At 33.7% G+C, this 17,807-nt stretch overlaps 1 protein-coding gene across 1 annotated transcript in view; it reads left to right on the top strand.

The window, feature by feature from the left end:
* Window positions 1-16,327, top strand: part of PSPC1 (paraspeckle component 1) — an 89,620-nt gene extending 73,293 nt beyond the window's left edge. Inside the window, exons 7-9 of the mRNA XM_066369137.1 lie at window positions 9,454-9,511; window positions 13,486-13,655; window positions 15,499-16,327. Of these exons, the coding sequence (XP_066225234.1) occupies window positions 9,454-9,511; window positions 13,486-13,655; window positions 15,499-15,684 (414 nt within the window). The 3' untranslated portion in view covers window positions 15,685-16,327. The remainder of the gene's footprint in view (window positions 1-9,453; window positions 9,512-13,485; window positions 13,656-15,498) is intronic.
* Window positions 16,328-17,807: the final 1,480 nt, after the last annotated feature.

The raw sequence follows: 17,807 nt of genomic DNA, 5'->3' as shown, positions 1-17,807 counted from the left end.
GCCTGACCTGTGGTGGCGCAGTGGATAAAGCGTTGACCTGGAAATGCTGAGGTTGCCGGTTCGAACCCTGGGCTTGCCTGGTCAAGGCACATATGGGAGTTGATGCTTCCTGCTCCTCCCCTCCACCCCCTTCTCTAAAAATGAATAAAAGTACTTTTCAGAGAGAGTTTGCTGTGACAATTGAAAATGATAATCTTGAAAATGTCCTTTAATAAAGTAGATTAAAAATAATTCTTAGCTGAATATAAATTTGTTTTTAAAATTAATTTGTTTGAAATTTTTATTCTCTGTCTCAATGCATGCTGAATTATATATAATTATATTTAATTCATGTTTAGTTAGAAAGGTACCTTGTATATTATAAAAAGTGGCACTTAATTTTGCCACATATTCAGTTAAATTTAACAATATATGAGAATAAGCTTTCCTAAATTACCTGAACCAGATTTTAAAAATATATTGACTGACCTGACCAGATGGTGGCGCAGTGGATAGAGCGTCGGACTGGGATGCAGAGGACCCAGGTTCGAGACCCTGAGGTCACCAGCTTGAGCGCAGGCTCATCTGGTTTGATCAAAGCTCACCAGCTTGGACCCAAGGTCGCTGGCTTAAGCAAGGGGTTACTCATTCTGCTGTATCCCCACGGTCAAGGCATATATGAGAAAGCAATCAATGAACAACTAAGGTCTCGCAACGAAAAACTGATAATTGATGCTTCTCATCTCCCTCTGTTCCTGTCTGTCTGACCCTGTCTATCCCTCTCTCTGACTCTCTCTCTGTCCCTGTAAAAAAATAATAATAAAATCTATATATTGATTGAGTCTAGTTTAAAAGGTATATATATAGCTTTATATTGAGTATAGTGAGCTTAAGAATAAGTCTCTATTTTGTTATTCCTTCTATTTCTGACTTGAAATTTAACAGATAATATATTATTTTGTCATTTGTGATATAAAGTAAGATAATTGTACAAAAACATTTTAAAGATTTTTAAGATAGACATTTTAAAAGTAGTTTTAAGTTCATAGCAAAATTGAGTAGAAGGTACTGAAAATTTTCATGTGTCTACTTCCCTCACATACACACAGATTCCTTCACTATCAAATTCCCATACAACAAAGTGGTACATTTGTTATAATTGACACATCCTCATCACCCACAGTTTATCATTTACATTACTATTCATGGTTGGTGTTGCACATTTCTCTGGGTTTAGACAAATGTATAATGTCTTGGATACACCATTATAGCATCACACAGAGTAGTTTTACTGCCCTAAAATCCTCTGTGCTTTGCCTGTTCATCCCTCCCTCTTCCAAACTCTCAACCCCTGGAAACTACTTTTTTTTTTTTTTTTTTACTGTCTCCATAGTTTTGCCTTTTCCAGAATGTCTTATGATTGGAATCATATTAACCTTTTGATTGACTTCTAGTATTATTCATTTAAGGTTCCTCTGTGTTTTCATGGCTTAACAGCTTATTTATTTTTAGTGCTGTATGATATTGTGTGGATTTGCCACAGTTTGTTGGTCCATTCACCTACTGCAGGACATCTTTAGTTGCTTCCAAATCTTCGCCATTATATTGTAAATAAGGCTGCTATAAACATCCATGTGCAGGGTTTTTTCTAGACATAAGTTTTTAGCTCCTTTGAATAAATACCAAGGAATGGGATTGCTGGATCCTGTGATAAGAGCATATTTAGTTTTGTAAGAAACTTGTTAAACTGTCTTCCCAAGTGGATATACCCTTCATTCATTCATTCAGTATTTTTCTGAAATGAGAAGCTGGGGAGTGGGGGAGGCAGACAGATTCCTGCATGCACCCAATGGGGATCCACTAGGCATGCCTACCAGGGAGTGATGCTCCGCTGCAACCAGAGCCATTCTAGCACTTGAGGCGGAGGCCTTGGAGCCATCCTCAGCATCTGGGCCAACTTTGCTCCAGTGGAGCCTTGGCTGTGGGGAGGGGAAGAGAGAGACAGAGAGAAAGGGTTTGAGAAGCAGATGGGCACTTCTCCTGTGTGCCCTGGCCAGGAGCTGGACCCGGGACTTGCACATGCTGGGCCGATGCTCTACCGCTGATCCAACTGGCCAGGGCTGTGGATATACCATTTTTAATTTCTACCATCAATGAGCAAATTCTGTTGCTCTGCATTGTTGCCAGCATTTTGTGTTTCCAGAGTTTAAAATTATGGCCATTCTAGTAGATGTATTGTGGTATCTCATTGTTTTATTTTGCAATTCCCTGATGATATATGATGCAAAGTTCTCACAATAATAAATCTGAGGAACATCTCCCCAATATTAATGAGTGCAGCAGATATTTTGCCTTGCATTTATTCAAAATGAGGGTAGAAAACCACAATATATTATATTAATGTAAAGATTGTTTTATTTTACTAAAGGTATTTTGCATTTTCCCTATCTGGCTCTGTGTATGTATCTGTAAGTGTGAAATGTTTTGGGAATTTTTGTTTTTAATTTCGTGAATTAAAAATGCTTAGTTTTCCAAGCATTCTCTATTGGTTATGTTGGAAAGCTTGCATGATATTATTTGAGTTAAGAAGATAACGGTTGATGCATACCTTTTAATATCTTGACAACGGTTTTGTTTTTTTGGGTTTTTTGTGACAGAAAGAGGGACAGATATGGATAGACAGAAAGGGAGAGAGATGAGAAGCATCAGTTCTTCATTGCGGCTCCTTAGTTGTTCATTGATTGCTTTCTCATACATGCCTTGACCATGAGCCTTCAGCACACTGAGTAACCCCTTTCTCAAGCCAGCAACCTTGGGCTCAAGCTGGTGAGCCTTGCTCAAACCAGAGGAGCCCGTGCTCAAGCTGGCGCCCTCAGAGTTTTGAAACTGGTTCCTCCACGTCCTAGTCCGACGCTCTATCCACGGCGCCACTGCCAGGTCAGGCATATCTTAACAGGTTCTAAATGAGTGAATAATTCCTTGGGAAAGAGGCTAACTTATTTTGTGGGGTTTTTTTTCTTTATGTTATTTTAATACTTCCTGCTTGATTTTTGTCCCAGTCTATACTTCAAAATATGTTCTGTTTGTTACCTTGTATTTCTGGATACTAATGTCTATTTAATTTCTCCCATGACAGTTTGGCTATCTAGTAATCTTACTATTATTATACTTCTCTAATAGAAAAAAAGATATATTTCCAAATGGTAAATGTCATTTCTTTTTAGGAAGAACTTCTTGAATATTTGATGGTATAAAGGTTGAATCGTGTTACCTGCCAGTACTGGTACATTTCTCTAGAATTATATTTTCTTTAATAGATTTAAATGTGTTCTCTACTAGTATTTTTACATCAAGATTTTTAGCATTTTCTTTATGAAAACGCAGAACCTAAATAGCTCATGATAATCCCTGGACAATCCTTAGATTTTTTTAAAGACATACATGGGATGTCTTTATGAATTAAAGAAGGGTAATGGTTGTGACTGTTAACTGAGTTTGTTCAAGAATTTAGACTGATCACAATGTTAGATGAGTAACTTTGTTATAGATTACATGATGTCTCAGTTGATACATGTTAAGAATTTATTTAGTTCATTGTTTCCAAAAGCCTTAGGCATTCATATTATATGTATTTTAGCCTTATTTTTGTATCGTGTAAAACCTTTAAATTAATTTACCTAGAAAAATAAATACAGTATGTTAAAAATCACAGATGGATATCCTAAGTATTAAAGGGAAATAATTCTTACATTACCTAAAGTTACATCAAATTCTACACTTTGGGGTATACTGCTTTAGTTATTTATGTTAGTACAAATTTTCTGCTACTTTATGTTCTAAAATTTCTTGGTTTTTTAAATCCTTTACGGGCTATTAAAAATTATTAGGATCTCAAAGAGCTTTTTTTTAGGTTATATCAGTGTTTACCATATTTGAAATTTAAAAGAAAAAATTTGAAATAAAATGTGTTCTAGTGGGAGGAGCGGCCTTATTTTACATTTTTTGCAAATCCAAAAAAATTTTAATATACAGCTGTAATGTAGTAGGAAGATGGTATTGTTTTACTATTTCATAAATTTGTGTAATGTTTGACTTAATGAAAATGACTGGCTCTCCGTATTTGTTTCTTCATTTCACCTTTTGCAAAATGCTCTTGGTTAAAGTACATGAAGAAAGTCTGACTTCACACTGGAGACGTGTTTTAACCTTTTCAGATAATTGTTTGATACTGTAGTAAAACTTAAGAAATAGTTTCTTAGAAGTACTCTTTTCCATTACAGTCTGTTGGTCTACTTTAAACCTTGGATTTCTTGCCTAGGCATTATTTTGTAATGTCATGTACCCAAAAGAACAATGCTGATTTATCAAGTTACACAAATATTTCAAATTTCAATATATTTTATTATACAAAATTAAAAACCACCTTTTTTTTTTTTTAACAGAGACAGAGAGAGAGTCTTAGGAATAGATATGGACAGACAGACAGGAACGGAGAGAGATGAGAAGCATCAATCATCAGTTTTTCGTTGCGACACCTTAGTTGTTTATTGATTGCTTTCTCATATGTGCCTGGACTGTGGGTCTTCAGCAGACCGAGTAACCCCTTGCTCAAGCCAGCGACCTTGGGTGCAAGGTGGTGAGCTTTGCTCAAATCAGATGAGCCTGCACTCAAGCTGGCGACCTCAGGGTCTCAAACCTGGGTCCTCCGCATCACAATCTGATGCTCTGTCCTCTGCGCCACTGCCTGGTCAGGCTAAAAACCACATTTTTAAAAAACTAAGTGAGTGGCTGGGGAGGCAGAGAGACAGACTCCCGCGTGTGCTCCAACTGGGATCCACCTAGTAAGCCCCTTACCTGGCAATGCTCTGCCCATCTGGGGCCATATTTTACTGCCTGAGGCGAGGCCATGGTGCTGTCTTCAACTCCTGGAGTGAATTTGTTCAAACCTTTTGAGCCATGGCTGGGGGGGGGGGGATATTAGGGCAAGGGGTAAAGAAGCCAATGGAAGCCAATGATTGCTTCTCCTGTGTGCCCTGACTGGGAGTCAAACCTGGGATTTCCCCACCTAGGTGATACTCTACCGCTGAGCCAACAGCCAGGTCCTAAAAACCACATTAAAAAAAAAATTGTACATATTCATTTTAGTGAGGGGAGAAAGAGGAGGGAGAGAAGGGAGGGGAAGAACAGGAAGTATCAACTCCCATATGTGCTTTGACCAGGCAAGCCTAGAGTTTCAAACCCGTGACTTAAGCGTCCCAGGTTGATGCTTTATTCACTGTGCCACCATAGGCCAGGCTAAAAACCACATCTTAATACCTACTACTGATCTCATCAGAAAATGTCTTCAAAATATACAAGCTAATAGTCACTATTTGCCTGTCTTAGTGCTATGTCAGGTAAAATACTTGTTCCAAGAAAAAAGTGTTCCATTCAGCTTGCAACCAAATCATAGGAATTGTTTTTCTTGAAATAACCACCCCATTTTAGATTGCAGCAGACATGTGTTATGTACATTATTTAAAATATATTTACAGCCTAGGCAGTCGGTGGCGCAATGGATAGAACGTTGGACTGAGACGCGCAGGAACCAGGTTTAAAACCTCGAGGTTGCCATCTTGAGCATGGGCTCATCTGGTTTGAGCTAGGCTCCCCCCTCAGGCACATATGAGAAAGCAATCAATGAGAAACTAAGATGTTGCAATGAAAAATTGATGCTTCTCATCTCTCTCCCTTCTGGTCTGTCTGCCTCTCTCTCTCTCTCTCTCTCTCTCTCTCTCTCTCTCTCTCTCTCTCTCTCTCTCTCTCACACACACACACACACACACACACACACACACACACACATTTTTTATACAGTATTTTATTAATTTTTGAGAGCAAAAGGGAAAGAGCAGGAGACAGACAGGTACATCAGTTCCTTTATGTGCCCTGACAGGGGATCGAACTGGCAACCTCTGTGCTCTGGGTTGATGCTTTACCCAACTGAGCGCTCTGGCCAGGGCACTTTATGTACATACTGTGTGTTGCATAGAATATTAAAAAGACACGTACCCATGGCTAGCAATTTAATAAAATTAATAAATTTTTTACTTTAGGTATTTATAATTGAAATTTTTTTAAACTGCTATTATATGCATGTGAAGAATATAATGATTTCTAGTAAAAATTGAAATAAGTACTTTGATTTGTGCCAGAATACCACGGTTTTGCCCATCTTTGCTTTTGCACTAACCATGAATGTCGGTCGAGTGAAAAGCCTGATTAGATCACAGCATTATAACTGACCTATTGTTAATAAGATGCGAAATAGTTTTGAATCTCTGCACTTCATGTAAGGGTGTTGGGGTCTCTTGAGTACACCATGAACTGCACTTCAAGAACTGCTATTTGAATAGAATGTTGCTTTGATAAGTGGTTCTGAAAATCAGATATACTTGGCTTAATTTGTTGATTAGCTGTGAATTTAAGCTTTTTTCAGTGACAAGCTTTCAGGAATATTTATTCAAAATTCTTAATGGAAAGACCTACCTTACAAACATTGTAAGAATAAAATTTAAAATCTTGTCCTTAGTTTTTGTTGAAATTCTTAAAAAATGAATGTACCTTATGAAGGTGAAGATTTCATGAACTCTGACTTCATTTTGGTAGAATATTACAGGTCAGCTCTAACCACTTACTATATGTATGACTAAATTATTTAACAGTTCTGTGCCTCAGTTTTATAATCTCTAAAATAGGATAACAATAAACTTACAGGGTTGCTATGGAGATTAATTAGATTAATTAAAAAGTTTTTTATCATACCTTTATTATTTCATTGCACTGGAGTCTCGAAATTTTTTTCCCATATAGTTTGTTTCATGTTAAACCATTCTTAATTTCTTTTAAAGTAATAAAACATCAGAATATTTTGTATTATAAAAATATCACACTATGTGCCACTTCTAATTTAAAATATATCAAAATAATTTATAGGAGAAGGGAAGGCCTTGGTATTACTTCTTGAGTGGGTATGACATTATTGAAAACTTCTTCAAATGATTCTCCTTATTTATATTTGTTATTGTTACATCAAGTTATAATGAGAAGTGCTGCCTTAATTTCCTTTGATACCTTACCCTTAAATAAAATCTCTGCCTCATTCATTTTACTGGAAGTATATATTGCAGGTGACTTGTAGAAAGAAACAGTAATCTTTAGAAAGACTAAGCAACTGAAACTTTTTTTGGTTTTTCTGAAATAGTTAAGAAATGATCTGTCATACTATCTTTTAAAAAAGTTAGAAGTGAAGCTGTATAAAAAATAATACTAAATGATTTTCTTTAAGGAAGTGTCAGCATTAATAAATCAATTGAATTATGTGTATTTAGTGAAACATGGTATACTGCACAATATGAATTGGTATTTAAAGAATGTGATATGTTACATTAACATGAATTATATTGTAAAACATTCTGATTATTTTATAAATAAAATTTAGAATTGGAACCAGTTTATAATAGAGTTTCAGGAAGGGAATATATTATAGCCACTGTTGAAAAGTTTACTTAAAACCATAGATCTCTTTAGTATGTTAATGTTTTTTTACCAAGTTCTGTTAATGAAGAAATTAAATAACAATTTAAAAATACCTTTTAAAAAAGTATTTAATGTTGTGAATAAGAAAGGTAAACATTGTTATTTCAGAAAGTGATAGGTATAGGCAAACTGAAGTTATAAAAAGACAACAGAAATGGTAGTCTCTCTTGCTCCCACCAATGAATGATATACATCGAATTAGGGTATTAGGGTACATAAGGGGGATTTGAAAATTGAAGTTTCAAACAGTGAAACTATTATAATTACCTTCTGTTAAATGGTTATGTACTACATCTCTAATCTTTTTTTAGTTAAAGCAAATACGGAAATAAAAACAAAAATTAAACCTTTGTCCTCCCCCTAGGATGTCATAATTTTAAGATCCATATATTTAGTTTCTGCTATAAATACCTGGAACATTTTGGGTATGCTGTTCATACTTTATAAGTAGGTTTGGACACGACAGCTTGTTTGATTTATTAATAATAGTGCTGAGTGTGATTATAAAATAGCATTTTCCATATAAGTAGACAATTTTATGGCTTCAACAGTAGTCAGTTTTATAAAATAGTTGTTTTTTTGGGTGGTCAATATTAGTATCTGTTAATAGTCAGATTTATTAGACATTTCCTTTTAGGAAAGTTAAAAAAATAGTTCTGAGAAAGGTTTGGCATTTAAATTTTTTAAATAACGTGATGTTTCTTCATGATGGTTTATGTTAGTTGGTATTTTTTTTGTACTGTAGTGTCATTAAAGGTTACCTTGTGAGGCATGTTCATTAGGTTAGGCAGTTGACTCTTTGCTTAGTGACATTTATCCATCATAATTTTTTTTACCTTTATTTCTAGCTTTATAGGTGCTTTTCACCCGTACTTTATATTATTAAGTGGAATTTTAAACAAACACATTTTAATAAAATTACTTTTAAAAGAAAAATTATGCCTTTTTTACATTCAGACAATGCTGCTTTTGTCTTAGAACGATTTTTTTTTATGATTGCTACATTTAACAGCCTGATATATTGGGAAATATGATCAAATAATAATGCAAATTGCAACTATAATATGTTGAGTCATTTCATCAAAAGAGTTCATTGAAGTTAATTTTTTAGTTATTGTTACTAAATGAGGTTTTTAGGAAGCAGTTTCTGTAATGAAATTTAAGATTTTATACATTTGTATGACCATTTGTGTCATAGTTAACCTTGAGCATTTTGTTTCAGAACTTGTCAACTGTGTAATAACAGTTTTATTTAGGTTTCCAAATAAAAACCGAGTTCTAATGAAGGAAGGAATGTTACCTTGAGTGTTCCATAATTGCTTGGTATAGTGGCGACTTTTATTAGAGACCATATAAGTCCTGGGTAAAATAATGGTTGAGAACTTAATAAAAAGGCAAGGATGAATTACAGTATTTTAAACGTGAAAATAATCTATAACTTTTTAGCTTGCGCCCCACAGCTGTTTGATATGCATTTGAATATAAACGTGGTAACAGTTATTTCTGTTTTAAGACTTTATTGACCTGGGAAGAAAAAATAATTAGCCTGGTGGTTACCATTATTAGATTTCTTTTTTCTGTTTTTCTTTTTTTTGAATCTAGGCATGTGTCTTTGATCTTTTGGAATAAAATCATTAAAAATATGCTGTGGTAATTCTGTGTAATCTGATTGAGTTATAGTCTCACTTTATAAACTGGGTTGCTTTAAACATTGTAGTGTATTAATTCTGGGAGACTGAAGTTTCTTTTCAGCATTCACATTAAGTAAAAGATGTTGGAAAATTGAAAAATTTTTAATGGAAAATGATGTTCCAATTTATTCTTTTCTTTTTGATTTTTAGATGGGAAATGTAATAAGATTGATAGGTTGACTGTGACAACTATGTTTACTTACAGAGAGAACAGGAAATGAGAATGGGTGATATGGGTCCCCGTGGAGCAATAAACATGGGAGGTAGGGATTGGAAGCAGAAGGCTTCTATAATTTACTTGTAATTCTTTGGGCAACTGTACATGCTATTTGTGGTATCTACCTGTCAGTAACAAATTAAAATTTGGAACCAACATTTTAATGGTGAAATCTCTTATATTTATTAAATTGAAAATACAAGTATATTAAAAATATATGCCTAGTAAGAACTTTTATTTTTATTTGAAGGCTAAAAGATGTATTATCTCTTAGTAGATTTAATGAAAGAGACCTGTAACCAGGTTTTGATACAATATGAAATTTGTTCAATAATTGCATGATATGATTTTTTAAGAATCAAATTTCTTGTCTTCAAATTGGCTTTTTTAACCTTAGAAGTTGGTAGTTTTTGAGATGTAGAAGCTCTAAACTTTTTTGGGAGTATTATATAAATTTTGACTTAAAGGTTACCCTTTGTGTAACTTTGTATAGTTATTTTTAGTCATTTTATTAAGTGTCTTAACATTTTGCCCTAACATATAATATTGTGCACAAAACACACTGTTTGGAGACATTTATAACTTGTCAAGGATATGAGATGTGTCTTGCACATTTTGGTTAGTGCATATCTGTAGAGTTGATACAAAGTTTTATTTAAAAGAATGCCTATATTATTAATATCTTTAATATTGATTGGCTTATAACCAGGTTGTCAGGGAAACAGCACCAGTTCATAAGCCAGGGAAAATTAAATTAAGTTTTGTGTTACTAATTTGAAATGTCATATATTAAAAAGTTAAATAATCTTTATATACAGAGTGGAGCAAAAGTAGGTTTATAGCTGTGAGTGTGCAAAACACAGTTTATTCTTGTATTATTAGTTATTGTAATTTTTTATATAAATGACTGTAAACCTACCTTTGCCCCACGCTGTATTTCTTTTACATTGTCATGAGGTTAAGCTCTTTTTTATTTTTATTTATTTATTTATTTTGAGGTTAAACTCTTTTATAGAGCTCAAGTGTACTACCTTAACATTTCAACATGCATAACATGCACACCCACTGAGAAAATCCCGATTTTACTTAGATTATGTAGTGTATGGAATAAAAAAATCCTAAAGCAGCTAATGTGTGGAACGAGTATTTTTCATGATCAGCTCCTTTCTTCCTCTCGTGGCAGTTTCTTTGCCCTTGCCAGTCAGATAATCTAATATCGTTTATTGCTGTTCACTTGGTCACTTTTCTCATCTACCAAAGTAGTGACTGAACATTTCTGGCATGCATAGTAAGCATGAAACATGACACTTACACATAAAGAATTTCATTTAGTTAATATGATGGACACATAAAATAATCAGCAAAGTAAATTAATTGCTGTAAAAATTATAAATTATGAAACACACTTGTAAAAATAATAAGTACAAGTACATTATTTCTTTTTTTTTAAAGTAAATTGTGAATGGTCCAGGTGTTTTAAGGATATACGAGTGAGGTTATTATGGATTGTAGGTGGTTGGAGATGCCATTATAATTATTAGAATGTCATTAACATCAAAACTAAACTTGAAATATTTCTGATGTTGTGAGAGACCCAAAACCATTCTGATTATCAACTTTTCTCAGAAGTATGAACCTATACCTTAGATTCCTTATGTAGTTAGGAATTTAAGAGAATTAAAATTTTTGTGGCATTTTATTCACCAGAAAACCATATTTACATTTGAGCATTTAATCAACTCCCTAAAATCTAATCCATGTAATTGTCTCCTCTTTACATTTTATTCAGTGTGAGGGACTTGATTCTAATTGTTTACTCAAGTTATATATCATTATGCAGTTGAGTATTGCTAGTGAGTCAGTAACTTGTCACATCCTAAGTAAGTTGATGGAATGTGTCAGATTTTTCTAGTGTACATACCAAGTGAAACAGATTATAAAACTTTTTCAGGGGACCAGAATTCTAACATTTCTTAGATCTTTAAATTTATTTTAATTATACCCATGTGGTAAAAGATGTAACTTCCCAATATAAGACTATGCTTCAGCCATGGATGGTTAAATATATATATATATTTAACCAATAACTATATATATATAGTTATTTTACTGTACTCATAGTTGCATAGTTATATTTGAATCTCTCAAGTTAGATGTAACAATTATGTTCTGTTACAAAAAAAAAGAACACCCTCATCCTTGTCTGTTTTTGGAAAAGTTGAGGTGAGATTGATTCCTCCTATATGGTGTCTTCACTTTTTTTACATATTAGGTGAGAGGAGAGAAGATAGGCAGACTCCCACATGCACTGGGACCTGGATCCACCCGGCAACCTCGTCTTGGGCTGGTGCTCGAGTACTGAGCTATTTTTAGTGCCCAAGGCTGATGTGATCAGATCATCTGAGCTATCCTCAGGGGCCACACTCGAATCAATCTGAGCTACTGGCTATGGGAGGGAAAAGGGAATAGGGAAGGAGAACGAAGCAGATGGTCGCTTCTCCTGAGTGCCCTAACCAATAATCAAATCCCAAATGTCCATATGCCGGGCAAAGGCTCTATCCACTGAGCCACTGGCCAGGGCCCACTCTTTCTCCTTTTCACTATGAAATGTTCTGGACAGCTGGTAAAAAATTTTTTTTTAATTTTTTTATTTATACCTATGCTAAGGGAATAAAAATATTCTTGAGTAGGTAAAGTATAGATATATTAGCAAGACCATTTAGGGCAGCAGTTCTCAACCTGTGGGTCGCGACCCACAGGTTGAGAACCACTGATTTAGGGAGTAAGGAAGTATGTTTCTGGAGTTTGGGTTCAGAAAGAGCAGTAGTGTGGCACCTGCTCCCTTCAGAGTTCAGCTGTGTAGAGTTGGGGTTTGAATGAAAACTTCAACTCCTGTTACAGTGAAAAGTTGAGTTCAGAGTGTCATAAAATTGACCTACATAATGAAAATACTAGAAGAAAATCGAAGTTGAAGTCGGTCTTTGTTAGGAATTTTTAATGGTAAAGAGGTATATGAGTACTTTAAAATTGAAAAAGATTTTAGGAACGTACCTAAAAATCCTGTGTTTGAGGCAGTTATAAATGTATTATATTACAGCTCAAACACTATTGCTATTAACATGAGGCCAGGAATGTATCTTCTTGATGAAAATGTTTGAAATATTACCCACATGTTCCCATTTGCAGAATTTCAGCATTTTAAAAAATCAAAAATCAAATGTATTAATATTTTATCTGTATTTGGTTGCAGTTGCTTTTTAAAAGAAGTGTTAAGATGAATCATTTCAATTATTTTTTGAGATGTTTGTTAACTATAAAAGTTGAGTTAGTTAAAGTGAAATTTATATATTAGAAGGAATGTATTTTCCTCTCAATATAATGCAATTTACATTCTAATATTTTTAGTCATGACTTTAAGAAAATTAAGTGGTTGTCTTAAGTGCTAATTTTTTTCTTGTAATCTGGTAGTTTAGTCACCATTAAAAAGGGAGTGTTTAGCTAAAAATCCAACTATAGCAGATGATACTGATTTTTTAATTTAATTCTCAAACTTTTACAGTCTTAGATGTCTTCAAATAACTGATAGTTTGTCATTTGTTTTATAAACCTTTGTTTTAAGAATGAAAACTTTATTAGCATAGGTAATGCTCTGTTATAGAGTAGATAATTGAGTGTCCCGTTCTTAATGAAGAAAATGATTTTTTATTTAAAAACTTTTATATTTTATTGATTTTAGAGCAAGAGGAAGGGAGAGAACGAAACATTGGTTTTTTTCCCCCCACTCATTTATGCATTCATTGTTCTACTTATGCATTCATTGGTTGATTCTTGTATGTGCCCTCACTAGGATGGAACCCACAAGCTTGGCTTATCAGGACAATGCTCGAACTAACTGAGCAACCCAGCCAGGCCAAAGAAAATGATTTTGATGATGTCTATATACATTGCCTGTTATTGTTACATATATAATGCTTACTGAATTAAGATAGGACAGTTCTAAGTATAGATTGTTTTGCATAGATGCGTTTAGCCCAGCACCTGCTGGTAACCAAGGTCCTCCTCCAATGATGGGTATGAATATGAACAACAGAGGAACTATACCTGGCCCACCAATGGGTCCTGGTCCTGCCATGGGACCAGAAGGAGCTGCAAATATGGGAACTCCAATGATGCCAGATAATGGAGCAGTGGTAATGTATCATAAACATTATTTTGATTTTATTGAATAATATATAGTTCTGCCCCAAAGGTAACTTCACACTTAAGATAATTTAGCATCATTCATTTTGTCAATAAAGATCGATACACAATAAAGAAAAGTAACCTTGTAAAGTTATATGTTGATATGAGAGGCATGGCATTCTTTGTACTTAAGTATGTAGGAAACACGTTAATTACTGTTATTTTTATAGTTTTTTAAATGTGTATTCACCTCTTTCTTACCAGCATTTAGATATTTTATGATTGTGCTTTCTTTGTTGGGGGACAAAACTCCAATATGTGGGAAAAGTTCTCAGCAAACATTTCTAAGAACGAGATCACTTACTAATTTTAGAGAATTTATTTTAACTGTAAAATAATTTAAAGTTTAAAAAATTTAAACTTACATTATAGAATTACCAGGTACATTTGTTACTAAGTTAAAAATAGACAATTGTATGTCATGATTTGAGAGTGTGAAGATATCTTTGTGTGCATTATATATTATGAAAAGGTTTTTAGTAGTAATTCTTATATTTGAGTATCAGTAGCAAGACATGATATCTGCTTCATTTCCTTCAGTCTGTCACTGTTTAAGTGAGGCTTTATATTGATAAAACATTTTTTAATTTGGTCTTTGTTAACAGTTGTTCTAAATATCACTTAGAAAAGGAAGATTTGTTGACTGTATTTTGAATAGGTGGTTTAGTTTTGGAACTACTACGGAAATCGTAAGGCGCCATTGCTACAAAGAAGGAAAAAGCACTGCAAATTAAACTCGGGTGCCATCAGCTGTAACTCCTTTCTGGTCTCAGAGATGTTAAAAGTGAATGTGCGTCTTAGAATTTGATGGATGCAGTATTTCCCCATTTAAAAATTTATTTACTTTAAATGCTGTCTTTTATGAATTTGGAAAAAATTAAACATGTTAACAGGTTTTTTTTTAATGGAGTATTTTTACAGAGAGATACAGAGGCAGTGCTGTCATATCTGCTGTGACCAGATGGCGTGTAATATAATTAGTGTACTTGTTTCCTTCAGTGGATGCTCTATTTTATAGTAAATTGTCTAAAACATATATAAAATAGTAGAATAGTAAAAACTTGAACCACTTTGGTTAAATATTTTTGTAGCAATATCATCAGTAATTTTGAAGTACTATTAAGTGGTACATTTTCCCACCCCTCCCTCTGAAATTGTAAGATTTATTTAAATGTCTTTGGTCTCATTCACACTGGTGTTTTACTACATAAAGGCAGTTTATTCAACTTTTGAGATTAATATATATGGATATAACTGAAATTTTTCCAAGTGTATGAGTCAGATGTTTAATTGTGCTATTAATAGTACATGTTTAGAAATTGTTGATTTTAAAAAACTGTTTTTTTTTAGTAATAGTCTTTCCAGAAAAACGTCTCAAAAGATTACATAACTCTGCTTACTTTCTGAATGTGATGCTGCTCCCAGTCTTATCTCTGAATTTTTTAAAAAAGTATTTTTTATACACCAGTTATATGCAATATAAACTTTTAAAAAATGATATCAGAATAGTACTATAATATCGATTAGGTTTACAATGGCATTTGCTTCATAAAATCAGTTCATTCTTCATGAAATTGGGGCATAGTAGCAGTATGTAACTCTTCAGATGTTTTTTTCCAAAACATAGTAACTAATTAAATTGCTCCTTTCTTCCCTCTATGTGTGATCCTGATTCTGCTGGACTTTCTGCTGAACTTCATGACACCACCCCTTGGGATTTTGCCAATTTTTCTTGTCACTTATATTTGGCGTGTTCTAAATGGACTTTATATTTATTGTGTTGTATTCTAGCACAATGATAGATTTCCGCAAGGACCACCATCTCAGATGGGATCGCCTATGGGCAGTAGAACAGGTTCTGAAACCCCTCAAGCTCCCATGAGTGGTGTAGGTCCTGTTAGTGGTGGTCCTGGTGGTTTCGGTAGAGGAAGCCAAGGGGGCAACTTTGAAGGCCCTAATAAGCGTCGTAGATACTAAACATTCTTCCATTCCTGGCTATTTAGAGGAAAAAAATTTAGTGGTATGCCTTTACACTTTAACCTGTTACCTTGGAAGAAATGGTTTTATTGTTAATGTATGTAGACTTTAAAGTATTTCTTTTGTAAAACCTGAGGTTTTTGTATTTTTCTTTATTCATAAACTTTGTAGATTAGAATGGCAATGCTGATGCTCATCATTGTGAATGTTAAAATATGTCTGTGACCTTAGCTAAATATAAATATGCCATAGTACTGTGAAATCTATGTAGTTACTTCAATAAAGAAATAATTTTGGGTAATTTGCAAATGTTATTAGTGGTATTCTCTTATAGTTTTACTAAACTTTGCTGTAACAATAATACTTTGGTTGCTTTAATTTCAGCCATTTAAAAATGAAAATGGATTTTTTGCTTTTTAGTTTATGCAAGAAGCACTGAAGATAGATTAGTGAAAGCTGATGTTAATAAGGGGTCGGGCCTGGGAGTTTACATCTGTGTAAACCATTGATATTCTGTGAAACCAGAGTTGCTGTCAAACTTCATATAGTTTCTGCGTATTCAGATATTCCAAGAGGAATATAAGGATATCTTTGTCCTGTGCTGATTTTTTTCAAAATAAATCATTTCAATCTTGAAAAAAAACTGTTTGAAGGCAAATCTCTTTTGCATATGAAGTAATGTCTAATTTTAATCTTATCTGCCACTTCTTTAAAATCAGTCAATACTGTTAGGCTGTGTATTTAGGTGAAATAAGACATTTCCTGAGAAGGTTGTTTTCTAGAAGTATTAAAAGGCTTGACTGCAGCGTTGTAAACATTTTCCCATAGTTGGTAAGTCTCCAGTAAAACTTACCTGACAGTCTAGGTTTGTTCAAGAGGTATTTTTAAAAAATAAAATTAACTCGAGAATGGACTGGGTCATTGGAATCATACTACATTCTTCTATATCAAACATAAAGTCTATGGCCATACCACCGTGAACACTCCTAATCTTGTTTGATCTAGGAAGCTACGCAGGGTTGGGTCTGGTTAGTACCTAGATGGGAGAACATATATATATATTTTGAAGTTTGATTTTCAGTACTAAGGAGCAACTGATTTTATGACTTTTTTCAAAAGCAAAGTTCTTGCTATATTCAAATCTTTGTTTGCCATGTTTAATTTAAAATTACATTTAAGGAATATCTTTAAATTGCAAATCTAACATTGATCACAGCATATTTATTTCTCATAATGTTTCAGTGTTACTATATCATGCTTTTAGCAATTTTTTAGGAATAATACACTATTTAAAAATGAAAAGTATGTAAATATTACCTTTTATTTTTGCATGGTTTCTGTTTTTGCTGGAAGGTATGCTTTGGAAAGAAATAAATTTGGCTAAAAGTTTTAAATCTTGCATTAAAGCAGTTGGGTGTAAAACATAATTGAGATGGCTTATACCAACTAAATTTATGTACTACTTCATGTTCTATTTTATTAGATACAGGATGGATGGCATTATTTTCTAGTATTTTCATCATTTGACAGGCTTTTGTTTTTGGTAGTCATGGAGACTGTAATATAATAGTGAAAGATTGTTCTCATTGCGTTTTCTATGAGTATGAGTTGGTAGGTAGTGGAATTTGTTTTAATTTGGTCATTAATTGCAGTGTGAGGAGTTTTAACATTAGCTATAATTTTTAAGTAATAACCATTGTACTTAAATATACCTTTTTCATCATCTATATTTTCATATAATTTTAAAGTAATTTTTAGCTTTGTATTTTACTCCAAAGCTGAATTGAGAATGGGAGAAACTTTATCCTTCGATGTTAAAACCAAACTATCTTTGGCCAAGGCTATGGAATTCTCTAAGATTCATTCAAGAACATTTGAAAGCCAGTGCACAAAGATGTGCTAGTCTGCTGAACATTCTAGTGTCCTGCTCAGCTCTGGCTCCAGGAAAAGAGTTCTACACAGCTTTTCCCCTGCGTCAAGAAAGGCCTTGTTCCAGTACTTACCAAGTTTACACTGGGAACAGTCAGCTTCTGGGAGACAGTCAAGTGGAGCATCTGGGAACTGCTAGCTGTTCAGTGTTTAGTGTTCGTGTAGTGTTCAACACCTCTGTAGCTAGTTCAGTT

This window comes from Saccopteryx leptura, chromosome 2, assembly GCF_036850995.1.
Source record: "Saccopteryx leptura isolate mSacLep1 chromosome 2, mSacLep1_pri_phased_curated, whole genome shotgun sequence".
Taxonomy (NCBI): Eukaryota; Metazoa; Chordata; class Mammalia; order Chiroptera; family Emballonuridae; genus Saccopteryx; species Saccopteryx leptura.
Note: the sequence above shows the minus strand (reverse complement) of the source record. Positions and strands in the feature narration are given on the sequence as shown.